Source organism: Pieris brassicae, chromosome 5, assembly GCF_905147105.1.
Source record: "Pieris brassicae chromosome 5, ilPieBrab1.1, whole genome shotgun sequence".
Classification (NCBI taxonomy): domain Eukaryota; kingdom Metazoa; phylum Arthropoda; class Insecta; order Lepidoptera; family Pieridae; genus Pieris; species Pieris brassicae.
This window is the reverse complement of record NC_059669.1, coordinates 14,712,133-14,726,938: the sequence shown is the minus strand read 5'-3', so window position 1 is coordinate 14,726,938 and position 14,806 is coordinate 14,712,133. Positions and strand designations below refer to the sequence as shown.

The window sequence follows — 14,806 nt, the reverse complement described above, 5'->3', positions numbered from 1 at the left end:
CCCGAAGGGTTAGGCATAGTCGACGGATCTCTTACTACGGTCCTGATGTACCTCTCTCGATTCATCACCTTTCATTCACCATACATGGTCGTCGATTATGGTTAACTTGTTAACTCTAGTAACTCCTGGATATGTCCAGGTGAGTACAACAAGGTGTACCCTACCAGAGTTTCCAATTCATCCGTTCTACATGGTGTGATTTGGTGTTCAAAATGAATATATAAATCTAATTAATATATAAATGAAACACAATATATTTCGAATTAATTTTATTAAACTTAATTATACAGCAAACTTTCTGGCCCCAAAAAAATATAGCATGCCTTAAATATTTAAACAGATCTCATCTACTGACGTGCTGCAACAAACTTGCTATTGTTAGAACAACATCCTATGATATTACAGTAAACTCTTCGTTTTTATTACTTTCTTTAGTGCAGACTGGGAATCCATCTCCCAGGTCAAGGCCAGCTACTAAAGCCTCGATCTCCGACCTATTGGGCGGATTATTTGATCTCGCACCTAGTGATGCGATGCCTTGGTTGCAGTCCACGATCAGCAGGTACTTGCCTTCGTTTAGCAGCTTAAATTGAAACTTAATAAGGGTTACTCCTTTTCGTATCGGTACAAGACCTGGAAGAAGATTAGAATGGCGTTTTAGCTGTTTCACTACTAGGGGTATATGTATATTATATGATCCATTTTATAATACATTATGACTCGTTTTTGTTTACTTTACTGCTAAGCTTTACCTGTCGAACTTGTTAGTAAATATACATTTTGTAATTTTCAACTTACCATAACTACAATTTTTTAAATCTAAATACTAACTTGAACTCCGAACCATATTCGGAACACCGACGAAACTTCCAGCAGGACCCTGGTCAGCGAAGAGCAGCATCTCGTGCTTCGATGGTCCCACGTACAAACTGAGAGTTGCCGCTTCCCAAGATGGCTGCTGTTCTAAGTACTCTCCCATTTCTGACCAAACGCGGTTTATTGTCTGGAAGAAATCATCAGATATCACCATGATTACAATAAACAGTTATAATTTTCTTTGAATTAAATTAGTCAAATATAGTATAAAGGCCGTTACCGTCAAGGGATCCATAGTGATTTATGATTTATAAAAATGAATTTGATTCTTTATTTATCATTTAAAATGTATATACATTGAAATTATTAATTATGATTGGAATTTAAATTTAAGGATTATTAATATATTTAGTTTTTTCAGTGCATACACCTATTATGTAATAATTAATCATACGATGTACTTGTTTAATATTGAATTTCAATATTATTAATGAATAATATGGCTATAATAATAATAGTATAAAGAAGTTAAATTATAATAAAATCATAGCCAATATTGATATTAAAGTTATTTGAATCGAGGATTTCTATGATTTAGTTGGGGATTAGTCTTGTGTCTGTGGTTTTCTCATTATACTTAGTTTCCTTATAAATGGCAAGTATTAAAGCGTTTATACAATTGGTGCACAGTTGGGACTCGTACTCACGACCTCCGGATTGAGAGTAAGTTTAACCACTAGGCCAATAGAGGGTGGTATGAGGTAAAAACTGTTTCATGATTATTTGCCAATTAATTTATTTTATTTATTAACACTTCGTGACAGTAATATAATCAAATTTACATAATTAATTTAAAAGGCAATTGGCGGCGATGTCGCATTCGAGCGATCCCTTCCAGACAACCAATGTGAAAAAAATTTAGTTAAGGTAGTCAAGAAGAAGGTAAGAAGTGCAAAAATACATAATACATATAGTCGTTTAGGCAAAACTAAAACAGGAACAAAAAACTAAACTAAAAAACGACATGAAAAATAACACATGCACACGAATCACGATAATTTTAGATCAGTCTCACGTCAGTTAGTACTAAAGTTAGGGATACGATGTTGACATGCAATGTTAGTACAGTAGAGATTTAAAGGAAGATAAAGAAGAGCGAAGGAATACGGACAGGGAGAGAATTTCATAGCCACACTGCAGATCTTATAGGCAAGTAAAGGATTCCAATATTATATGCAAGTAGGTGATCAGCCTTTGGGGCCCGACACACGCCGTCGACTTATTGGTTCCAAGGCGCGGTATCCTTCACCGTTCGAGCGAATGTTCAATGCGCAGATAGAAAGAAAGTTCATTGGTGAGCAGCCGGGGATCGAACCTACGACCTCAGGGACGAGAGTCGCACGCTGAAGCCACTAGGCTAATATTGCTTTAACTCAACAAATAAGTCATGAGGAAATAATTTTTTTTAAAGCAAAGGTTAGTGGCCAGTAACCTTTGCTTACTCATTCAAACATAGAGAAACTGTTATGAGGCGGAAAAAAAAATACCACATTGAAATTGACACTTCATACAGCTTCCCAATCCGTTAGAAATGTCTTTTCATAAAACTTTGCTAACTGACATTTTTCCGAGTCTTATTTTAATATAAATATGTTGGTACCTCAACATTAGCATTCTTGAACGTAAACTCGAAGCAAGTTATAACACCATCCAACTTCAAATTCCACGTATAAAATACTTTCCAAGGTTTCCCAACAACTAAATCCACATCAAAGAATGGCTGTTTCGCCACTCTCATACACATCTCTTTATTACGTCTGAAGAATTCATCCTTAACCCTTAGAGATTTCGAGATATTTGCTAATATTAAAATTATAATTAATTCACAAATTCGATTGAACAAATCCATGGTTACTGTCGCTACTGTGAAGTGAAGCAAGTTATAAAGCCGATGCATGGGAAATAAAGTTGTTTTTAAAGGATGTTTAGGTTTCAGCTCTTCTTAATAGGCCGTGAGAACAATGAGTGAACGACGCAAACGGTAGTGTACGGCTGGATATATAATTCATACGAATAAACCATTATTCGTATGAACAATGTATCTATGTAAACAATTGTATAAGAAAAAAAATCATTCATTGTACACTTTAAAAATTATATAATGAACTTATGTATGTACCTGAAGTTATGTATAAATATTTCTAAAAGATTACCCTAACAAACCTATTAAGACTTTTATCTAAAGTTATCGTTCTCTTTCGCCTAGGCTTAACGTACATTACATATGGAATATACCTGGAGGATTTTATTCGATGCCCGACTAAATACCGATTCACATAATGGATTATTATGTAAGAGATTTTCTCGATTCTTAGCCGTAAGAAATTTTAATATATTGAATGAGTGCGCTTTTAATATATTTTATTCTACTAAGGCAAAGAAATATGAATAAAAAACATAGAATTTATTACAAAAAACCTTGTACAGGTGCAATGCATTAAAGAGAAAAGTCAAAACAATTTTTCAAAAACACCAACCGTAAAATGATCAAAATTCGGTCATTTGTTTTATCGAGGGCGTGGTGATGCATATCTTCGGAATGAGTGGAATTGGTGGGCGGAATATCATCACGGTTATATGTATAGTTGGCTTATTTTTTATACACCAGAAGCCTTTTGGTTAGTTCTTTATTGGTCCAAAACCCTTTTAAGATGACAGTTTGGCCTAATCGTGTCGTAATTTCATCGTCAGTCAATAAATAAAATCGTGATCATATTAGATATTATCAATTATCTACTAATTAGGCATGTTCTTGGTTTCAGTTCAAGAAAGAAAAATTAGAAAGAAAACTGTTTTATTCAACTAAGAACTAAAAAGTGTTGTAATTGCAATAATTTTAATTATTGTTAAATTTATGTTCACCGTAATTGTCTTGCAATTAGAATATAGAGATATAGCTAATACTCTTAGAAAATGCATTATAGATGATGTTATGTACTTCAATAAATAAAAGTACGATAACGCTTTTAAAATGTCAACTTAATTTCTTATTGTAGTTAGTAATTTGGAATTTGTAATCTGTATTTTGAGGACTTTTGTTTTGTGATCCTAGTAATGTTTGTCTGCAACTTAGTGATTGTAAACATTGGGATGTTATTAACAGTAAAATAGTAGTAATTATTCATAGATCAAGCTATCTAAGTCTTTACAGCGACTCCTATGAGCTATATAACTTTCCTGAAGTTGTGGTTAATACGGTAATACAAGACATGGGCGAAAACCACTTATAGTAGTTATCTGGTAGATCAATACATATTATTTATGAGAAGGTGAGGCGGAGAATGGGCGGCAATGATTTATAGGACATGTTCTACCTGGTCATACGGGTTTGTTTGTTTGCAACTCGATAAAGTTTTAAAGGTTGGTATCAAGGCAGTGTTGGTATAGTGGCTCAAACCTGTGAGTCTTAACCCCGAGGTTATACGTTCGAATCACTACGACGATGAACATTTCTTCCTATATGCTCAAAAACAACAAGTGAAGAACAACATCATAAAGAAACCGTCATGCCTTAGGCTGAAATAGGCAGACATGGTGGATCACCTACATGACTTTCTGAGATTGAGGGTTGTTGCGAATTTTTTGCATTTGTAATTTACCGTCACATTTTTCGGTTACACGCCTTTTTTTTCTTGTCCCTACCACGGTTGATTAGAAGAGATTCTAAGCAATTAATAACAAAAATATATAATAACGTTAACAGTAATAATTCTATTACAATTAAAATTAAATTCTGTAATAATCTTAGTAGTAATAAGGTAAAATGAAATAATTGTTTTATTTTCGTATTCATGTCTATGATAATAAAAGCCTTTTGTTAAACTTTATCTAATTTAACTTTATTTAACCAATTTCTGTAAAGTTGCATATAGTAGATAATTTTTCGAAAAATAAGGTCATAAAGAAATTTCACTTCTTACTTGTGTAGTGTGTACACTAGTACACATTTTTTGTTATTTTTAAATTGTGTTGTGTAAACTTTAGCGTTTGAGCCCAGACTATGCGCAATACGCGTATGATAAAAGTAGAAGGATGTCAGACCCTAAAATCTAATGTGTCAGGCACAGAATACTGACCTTTGTTATACCTAATTATTTATAAAGAGGAAATGGTTCTATTTATATTTTAATACACTTTTTTTGGTAGTCTTTATTACTGAACGTCGTGCCTGTCTGGAAAAGCCCTAACCAATATGTCGACTTGCTGCCTCCACTCCACTCTGTCCTCAACTTGTCTCAGGGGATTCTTTATTGCCCATGTTGAGACCCATAATTGTCTAAATTTGTTCAGATCAACGGGTAGGTCGTAGATCGACTCCTCTGACTTCTCATGCCATCACTCCTGCATACCATTACCACATCGAGACTATTCGGTTCTCTCCTGGTATTTTGGCCAAAGTAGGCACCCGTTTGTTGACAGTCTTGTGTTGATTTTGTGGTTGGTTCAGAATGGACTGATTGAAATGTCAATCAATAAAAGTAATGTTATTTATATATATAATAGTTTATTTTAACATTGACTTAATACAGCTATCTGAGGCGACAACAATGAATATTGCCACGTATTATGAAAGCCAGAAATTGACCATTATTATAGAATGTAAATGGTACTCATTAATTTGACATTTTGTAAAAATGGTTGTACTACCTATATAACGTGTTTCAGTTAAACATTTTAGGGTTCTAATTTTATACCTGTCATAAATAAGTCGATGAAAGGTATCTTTTCGACGGTTCTATATAAATAGCTAGATTACTAAACCTAATCTAATAATCACTAACTAGTTCGACCTCACTTTCGCCACTTTTGCTTTCACAAAGTTTCCGAAACACTCGTAGCACCCTCTCATAATCTACCTGCAGTTATGTTCACCCCGAACATCTACTATCATACCTACAACCCTATCTCAACCTTGTACCTTAACTCCTTAAACAGTTCAGTCGAAAACACTCCTAAACACTCAAGCAATAAGTATAACAATAGTCTGTATGATTTTCCAAATAGAACGTTTTGTATTCAAGCAACATTTTCCCCACCAAAACATCTCGCGCCCTGCCTCATGCATTTAAATTGCTTCATTATCAAAAGACAGGGCTGTCGACTTTCTAGCTAAAGTTTTGTTTAAATAGTTGTATTTAATGATTAAGCCTTTGATTAAGTATCTTAGAGTATTGCAGAATTATTTAATAGGTATTTTTAATCCGGACTGGATCCAATTCCGGAATATTACTTTCTACAACAAGGCACATAACCGTAGTTTAGTTATGCACATGATATACATGAAGGTCCGGTGTTTGATCCACGGATGTTTGTTTATTATCCAGGTGGGATCAGTGTCCTGTGTCTCCTAACCGAGGACTGTTATTAGGAATGAAGGTAAAAATCAATGAAACCAACGTGAATTTTTGCCACGCCCAATGCATAATTTTATTTACTATATATTTACTTTTCCTTAAGGAACATATATAACATTTATCTATTTAAAAAAATCTGTAAAAGAAAGTTATATGCAATAGACTTTTTTTTGTTTCAGTATTTATGGCCAGATTAAGTAATATAAAGAACTGTTTATATTTTATACATAATTTTTTCTAAGTTTTCTGAATTTACGATATCGTTTATTAAAACCTAAACATAACATTCAAACATTTACAATTTTCTTAACCCAGATAGTAATAATGAAAAGAATTAAGATTTAAATAAATTTAAAAAGTTTGGTCACTGTGGTAGTGTACCTTTAACGCTGTCAGCATTTCCACGCTATATTGCGATACTTATTCATTGAGCGAGAAAAGCGCCAGCTCTGGGGTCACTACTATCTACCAGGTGCCAACTTAAATCTTTAATTGGCGCCTGTGCACTTGAACCCCACGGCCCAAGAGTCTCTACTCCAAAGGGAATAAAATCGAAGTTGAAGGAAAAACTCTTATCGGCTGCCTCAGCTGTTTTGCTTGTCTGAGGTTGGTGAGAAGGGGCTAACATGTCCATACAAGTAGTATCCCATACCAAAGCCCGTCCCAACTTCCAAGGGATCAACGTTTATATGTGTACAATATTAACACTAATAAAATATAAATAAAGGAAGATCTAAATTATAGATGTTGGGTGTAGAAGAACTGGCAAGATACACTCCGCAACTCTTTTAATGATACCTATTAAATTAGTTAACTTTTTTGGCAGCCCTACAGATGATAGGGAGGCTGCGTATCTGCCTGATAATTAGTCCCAGAGCGCCAGGCAACATTTTGCATGCTACCTACGTACCTTCTGCTGACCAGACCATAATTTTCGTTCTTGCTGAGGTTTTCTTCTATGCTTAAATCCGATTTATAATCTAAGTTCAGTACGCATCGAACATGATTTTGCTTTAAAGTCATATAGTAGGAGCAAACATGTATCAATATTTGAAGTGTGAAAAATTTGTATCTGTATCTGTATTAAACAGATATAGATGTCTCTATAATATACTTATTATATATAAGATATACATAGCTAGTGTATGTTTTTTACTTTGACACGACATAACCCGTTAAACTATAAAGTTGTAAGTTGATCCCAATGCACCTATAGTTATTTTGTGAATTTTTATACATATGAAATTGGCGTTTTGTATGGAAGGAACAAAAAGTAGATTTTTTTTAAAATAGTATATTGAATTAATCAAAGTATGTACCATTGCTATCTTGCACTTTTTCCATCTTAAAGGTAGTTTATTGATCCCTTTACTAAAAATATCATTCGAACGGGAATCAATAAAATCTTTGAACGCGGTTTCGACTGCCCCATGACAGTTGAAGTTTTAACTAGCAAGTTATCCAAATTTCGAAAAACGAATTCACGAGTAAATAGTTGTAAAAATTTAATTTGGAATGTCTAACCAATGAGGAGATATTTGAGGTCAAAGTGGCCAGTACGTCAATTTCATATGTAAGGACCTATATTTAAGGTTGATAGAACATAGAGTTTTTTTTTCATGAAAGGTCCTCACAAAAACCATAATATTGACTAATTATATGAATTACAATTAAGTATACAGTTAAAAAATATGTATTTCAGTCAGTCTACGTCAGAATATTTAAAATTATATGTTGGCGCTAGGCGTAAAACGTACTTTTACATTACGTACTAAATCAAATTTTATTGATGATTTATTTCCTTAAAGAAAAAACATACAAAAATTTATGTGACAGCGGCGAACACAAATTAGTCGCAATTTCTTCGTCCACCGAAACATCGTTATTTATTACAATAATATTATAATTATTGGCATATAATGTTAAGAGCAGTGTTGGCTTAGTGGCTTCATCGGGCGACTCTCATCCCTGAGGTCATAGGTTCTCCATCCCCGGCTGTGGACCAATGGACATTCTTTCTATGTGCGCATTTAACATTCGCTCGAACGGTGAAGGAAACATCGTGAGGAAACCGGCTTGCCTTAGAATCTAAAAGTCGACGGCGTGGCTCAGAAGGATGATCGCTTACTTGTCAATAAAATTTACAAATTATCATTAAACAGATACCTACAGAAACCTGAGGTCTAGACGTAAAAAGGTTGTAGTGCCACAGATTTATTTAATTATTTTTACAATGTTAAGGTAAAAGACAATCGGAAAGAATAGGAAGGATAGGAATTAGTTAAAAATAAACCACCAAAACTTTTTATACAAACTTTTTCTAATACATTAGGATATTGTATCTGTAGATAACGTTAAATTTAACGACACAATAATAATTAATGTGTAATTAATGATGTAATAGATGACATCTTTAAACGATCGAACATGACCAGAAAGAAATATCTCAGCCATACTTGTAACAATGTGACTGACCACTGCCATCTAGGAGGCAAATACAAAATAAACTGCAATTGTTCATTGAATTTTTATTAAAAATCGAAAAAGATAACGCCTTAAATAATTTTATATTATTTTAAATTATAAATACGGTAATCTTTTTGTGGTTTTGTTAAACCAATTAGTTAATTTGGTTAAAAGTTACTTACATTATTCGCAGACGACCTAATAATAGACCTAAGTTTTATAACAGAAAGAGTAAATGAAAATCTTTGTGCAAATCAAGGTATGTTTCAAACCATAGTAAATTCTATAGTACATATATAATAGAATACAAAACTTGACTTTAATAATTTGTCTATACTGTATAGGCCTAATCCGGTCTACATCCGGAGTTGGCTAAATAAAGTAATCCAATCAATTGATCTGTACATCCGATTCCAAAACCAATTAACATAAAGCCCATATTATATAAAAACTCTGCAGATGTCCATTTAAAACCAAACGGCCTTTTCCCGCCTATATTCACACATGAATGAATATGCTTATCCAACCAATCTTAAGGTGTCACATTACTATGTGCTATTGTTGCACCTTAGATGTGTTTACAAACAAAATAGGGGCTTGTCATAATCTGTTTTCGGATGCGCTGGCAACTTTGCGATTGTTTTTTTTTGCGGCTTAGCGAAGGTATAGATTTCGAATTTCGAATTTCGACGCCTCATTGTTACATTATCTGTATTGAATAAGTACTTAAGAAGGGTCGGTAAGCCTACGATAGTGTGTGGTCTCTGACAGTTGACATTTCTGATATTTCTATACGCTTCTAGAAATTTTACTTTCAATTGAATAATACATTTTAAGCTACGTTTTTTCCGCGTTCAAAGCGACCGCAACAGCTTGAGAAAGTGAATTCAATATTGTGGTTTCATTTACGATATTTGTAAAGGGTGTTAAAATGTAAAAACTATTTATTTTGAAATTTTTTACGGCTATTGTCTATGGTTTTGAAAGGGCTTAAATAAGTGCTTTGGGTTTTGCCAAGAAAATCAGTACTGAGGGTATTGTTATTGAAATTTTAATACTAACTTAAGTTTATTAGGTATCCATAATATATAATTGGTAATGACCAACATCTTGTAAACATTATTAAAAGATGGAGTTTCCTGCCAGATTTTCTCCTCTGATACACATCCTAGATTTGAAAAATGGGTAGTAAATGTAATATAGATAGTTTATTTTTTTAATATAAGTCCTTAATTGAACTTAGCTTGGTTTATTTAAGATAAAATTAGATTTTGTGACCGCCATGCAATTGTAAATATATTTATAAAAAGTTAGCAGTGTTGGCCTAGTGGCTCCATCATACGACTCTAATCCCTGAGGTCATACCGAATCACATCAGACCTAAAAAGGTAGCATCATTCATTTATTTACTTTTTTATATAACAACATACATGTACTTACACACAGCAGATTATTTTTAATATTTTTTTGTTACTGAGGCCTACATAAGAAATACAGCATTAGCTCGTACTATAATCTAAGTATCACAAATTATAGAATACATTTTACCGGATTAAAACAGCGTACCACGAAAATGTTACATATTTTTATTCATTAGCGGTAATAGGCTATGAGCAGTATGAAAAATAAAAAGTTGTAAATAAACATTAATTTATCACAAACTCAATAAAACGCTCAGTGTGAACGACGGATGTCGAAGTGATATGGGTGGAATTTTGCATTCTGCCTTGACGTCAGATGACGAAACTCAACTGCAGGTATTAATCCGAACAACTCCTCTGAACACTCTCCATGGTAAATATGGGATAAAATGCATAGACCGATATCTCTACGAAACGCCGATCAGCCGCTTGGAAACTGGTCGAATTGCTCTCGTTGATTACAGTCAAGTGGGTTTAATTTGAATTTTGAAAGGTTCATGTCAAATAGTCTATTACTACTACACAATGTGACAATTCAACTATTTCAAAGTGAGTCTTTACTCTCTGACATTCCAATTTATATTTTCGTTTCCGTCTACAAACTCATATTTGAAATTCGAAATATTAATTTCAATTCGAACACGAAAAAACAAACATCACCTTTATCAAGCGCATACAACAATTACACTACGCGAAACCTCAAGCATAAAATCTGTGATAAAATACTGAACTTATGCAAAATTATCTGTGCTGCTCAAACTTAAAAAAAAACTCTAATTCAACGCAATAAGATTCAAAGTCCCGTGTGTTTTTTATTTTGAACGCAATTCGTGTTGCGCTCAGTGGAGCATGAACGCTTGCGCGGGACACAAGGGGTCCCTTGGTTTATTTTTTCCTTAATCCAACCGGGATTAGGTTATAGCCCTTTTGATTGGCAGCCGACGTCAGGAGCACGTCTGGTGAGATTTTGATGCTTAGGGGTTTGCGTCTGCGAAAAGATATAGAAATGAGCTTTATCTCCGTACTATTTTTAATGTAGGTATTATACTTGGGCAAACGGAAACTTGTGTTATACTTAATCAGATTATATATTGTCATTAGTGGGCAAGATCTGAGGACCTGCGAGGTATTTCGAAATAATCATTAGGCATTTAGGTTAACGCATTGCGTGTTACAGGGTTTAATTCCTGGTAAATTATATGACCTTTGAGAAATACTAAATGAAAATGTAATATCCTTTATAAACTTGATGTGATCAAGAGGGGATCCAGGAAGGGGTATCTATTTGAAGAAGAAAAACAATCCAAATCGGTAATAATACGAAAAAACACATTCATACAACAGAGAAATAATAGTAGATAGTGACTGAACTTCTGATGCGAACGCTTCATCTTGTATATAAGATTCTTCCTAGAGGAAGTCGGACTTTGACTTTCAGTGTCTATCTATTGATCTCTATTATGTACAATAAAACTTTGTCAGTTCTTTGCTTGCACATACTCGTAATGGACAGTTGTTACGCGAAGAAATTGAACATGAACATTTATTGGGCCCTGTATGACCCGTAATACGGATACGAGGAACGCGTTTGACTTTGTTGGCATATAAGAAGATTGTTATTTAAAAAAAAACATTATTTTTATTACCGTTTTAATAATTTGCTTTAATAAGTAGCTCGACTAAGTAATTACCTAGCAGAGGTTATGTTCTATATAATAAATTTTAAAGGACGAAATTGATATCTCAAATTCGAAATTTGAATGTCCAGTGCGCGCTAGATCTTTTTATAGTTAGTACCTGTGCTATAATATCAGACCTACATGCTTAGTGACCTTCGGCAACAACACAGCTGTCAAATGAACTGTCAAATCGTACTCACGCGCTACCCGTCTTGTCTTGACACGGATTTTATGCAACTTGTCAAACCAGACCTGCTTTATTAGAATACGTAACACTAGTTAAAAAATAGTCTCAACCTGTTACTCCGTTTGATTTTTAGCCTTAATAATTGCAGTTATAATTTTCTTGATTATAGTATGCTATTAAAATTTAATTTCCTTCATCGTAAGGGCGAGTACAGGCGGGGATCGAACCTAAGAGCAGTTCAACGCGGACATAGTATACGTGCGCCGTTTTGATTTTAACCACGATCAAGTACTAGATTTCAAGAAATCTAACAGCCTAATCTAAACCTCAAACGAAATACTACTTTGAAGATATAGAAACTTAAATCGCCCTCGCAGAGTGGTTAATGGTCAAGTCAAATACGAAAGAACGAAAGGAAAGGTCCGTACTTGTAGTACGGACTTATGATTAAAGACAGAGTTAAAACGGAAGTGTGGACAATGGCACATCATAACAGTGACTTTTAACATATGGCCCTATAATCGCAGTTATCATCTTTGATAATATTTATGCGCACAGTGCGTAGAAATGTCGCGTTTAATACGCAGGTAAAATATTACTTCGAGCAGTCTTGGCATAGCGGCTTCATCGTGCGACTCTCATCCCTGTTGTCGTAGGTTCGATCCCCGGCTGTGTACCAATAGAATTTATTTCTATACGCATTAAATAAATTAAATGTTTAGTTTTTCTTTTAAATGATAGATACAATTTATGAATTATAGACTAAAAGTAAATATTAAGTCACTCAATTCCGCGACGTTTTCTCGTACAGTGAGTTCACTGATGGGAATCTTGTTCCCGGACGAAATGGCTTATTCTATATGATCGCGGGTTTGTATTTAAATTGTGAAGATTTGAATACAATGCGCTACCGAGATCGATCCCTTGACAACATGGGATGGGCGCACATTGTCTTCTTTGGGACTGGTCATTTGGAGGAAAATTGCCTATACAACACTTTGAACCACATCCCAGTATATTTCTCGGTAAATAGTAAGAGTCGATAGGCATGTCGTTTTTAAGTATTGCAAGCTTTTAAATCCTGCTTATACCTATGGTAACGTCAAAACGTTACAACTACTAAATTCATAACTTTTAATTATGGTTTTAAAACATACATTAATAATTATTCTATCTCTTGGTAGAACTACACAACAATGCCTATAACGATAATCCTACAATTAATTTTTATTAATGTTGTTTAGAATAATAAAACAAGCAGCTGTTCAAAACTTAGCCAGTGTATACAAATAGTACCTATAGTCTACTAGTAGGGATTATATTCGCTATCGCTCGCGTGAGTGGTGTCTAAGCTATCAAATAATTTCGCCTCTACAATCGACCAGTCGGTATCTTACTACTATAGTTCCGCGTCAAAACTACGTCCTCATTTATTGGATTAAAAGATAAAGGAAAAGAAGCCTACAGCGATGTTATCGCTTCCTTAAACTATAGAACTACAGTGTCATTCACCTTATCACAAAAACCTCTACGACCTCACACATTTGGGGGTAGTTTCCCGAAAACCACGGGGTTTCCTTAAAAAAATTCATTTAAATACAGTAGCCCAGGTGGGATCTGACAGTTGTTTTTTTAATTTTTATACGTTTAAAAAGCGAAGGTGTCACCGATCTTTATCAAACGGACGGGATTTAACGATGTCGTAAGGCGCAGCGCTGTCAATTTAACTTTTTTTTTCTCGTCAGGCCCGTCACATTGAATTAAGTAAATCTTTTTAGCTTAGTGACTGATCCGTGTGGGTGCCAGGACACGGATGGCAGACAGGCTAATGCTTAGTTTTAAGCCGTTTAAAAATCTAAAAATATCTGTCCGCATTTTTTGCCGGTTTACAAGTTTTTACGTGTTTTATGCGAGCGTTTATCTGTGGATCAGGTCTCGATTACAATAATAGATAACACATTTGATATTTCAGTTACATTAGTGATATCAAGACATCCTAAATTCTTGTTACTCCGATGAGTTTATGATTAAATTGCGAACAAATAATAATTACTTTGAATAACCATGTAGAAAGCTGTCTGGTAGAAACTGCTTTTAGAAGTTTCACCGCCCATCCTTTGTCTTCATTTATTATTATTTGTTATTCTCCTCTTTGTGTTATAGTGTAAAAATATAATTATCATTATTATAGATATCACAGCCTACAAGTTACAATGTAACCTTAAAATTGTAAATCTAACGAATAATTAGAAAATGTATATTTAAAATCAATGTATACGGAACAAGAATCACTTCTTATATAAACTAGCGTTTGTTAATGTAAACAAGCAATTAAAAGCACCCTCACAAGTGTCATTTAACAAAGAACGCTTTCATTGTGACCCTTTAAATGACAAATTGCGTTATCGAAAAAAATCTATTGAAATCATTTAAATTGAAGTTCTTTTATATATCTATTAAAAGTTGGCGGCGTTTTGTTCGTCATCGCTTACACGAAGATTTTCCACGTATAACATTTAGTATGTATCCATTCCTTTAGTATGTATGTCATATTTTTTAACGGAACATAATGATATAAAATAAAATATACAATTTATAAATATAGACAAAACGGATAATACATGTACGAATACTTTGCTGGTTGCAATTGATGACGGTCTTACCTACAGCTTGAACAACATAGTTTTTATTAACCAACTTAAAAAAGCCGAAGGACGTCATCAATTCGACATTTAATATTTTGTATCAGAGTTTTGTAACTTGATATTATCGCAATACATAAAAAAATATCCACAGAACAAATAACATTTTATTAATATTTTT

General features: G+C 33.7%; 1 protein-coding gene across 1 annotated transcript; it reads right to left on the bottom strand.

Moving 5' to 3' along the window:
• Positions 1–296: 296 nt before the first annotated feature.
• LOC123709531 lies at positions 297–2,725 on the bottom strand. The gene is made up of 3 exons (XM_045660932.1): positions 2,477–2,725; positions 832–1,003; positions 297–633 (listed from the first exon to the last, which is right to left on the bottom strand). The coding sequence occupies exons 1-3, from the start codon at positions 2,723–2,725 to the stop codon at positions 392–394; spliced, it is 663 nt and encodes a 220-aa protein (XP_045516888.1). The 3' UTR covers positions 297–391.
• Positions 2,726–14,806: the final 12,081 nt, after the last annotated feature.

Excerpts from the sequence above, each read along its gene's own strand:
- LOC123709531 (XM_045660932.1), bottom strand. The coding sequence starts at position 2,725 with ATGGATTTGTTCAATCGAATTTGTGAATTAATTATAATTTTAATATTA. Across the intron at positions 1,004-2,476 it reads TCAAGAATGCTAATGTTGAG|ACAATAAACCGCGTTTGGTC; the intron begins GTACCAACATAT and ends GATTTCTTCCAG. Across the intron at positions 634-831 it reads GAATATGGTTCGGAGTTCAA|GTCTTGTACCGATACGAAAA; the intron begins GTTAGTATTTAG and ends ATCTTCTTCCAG.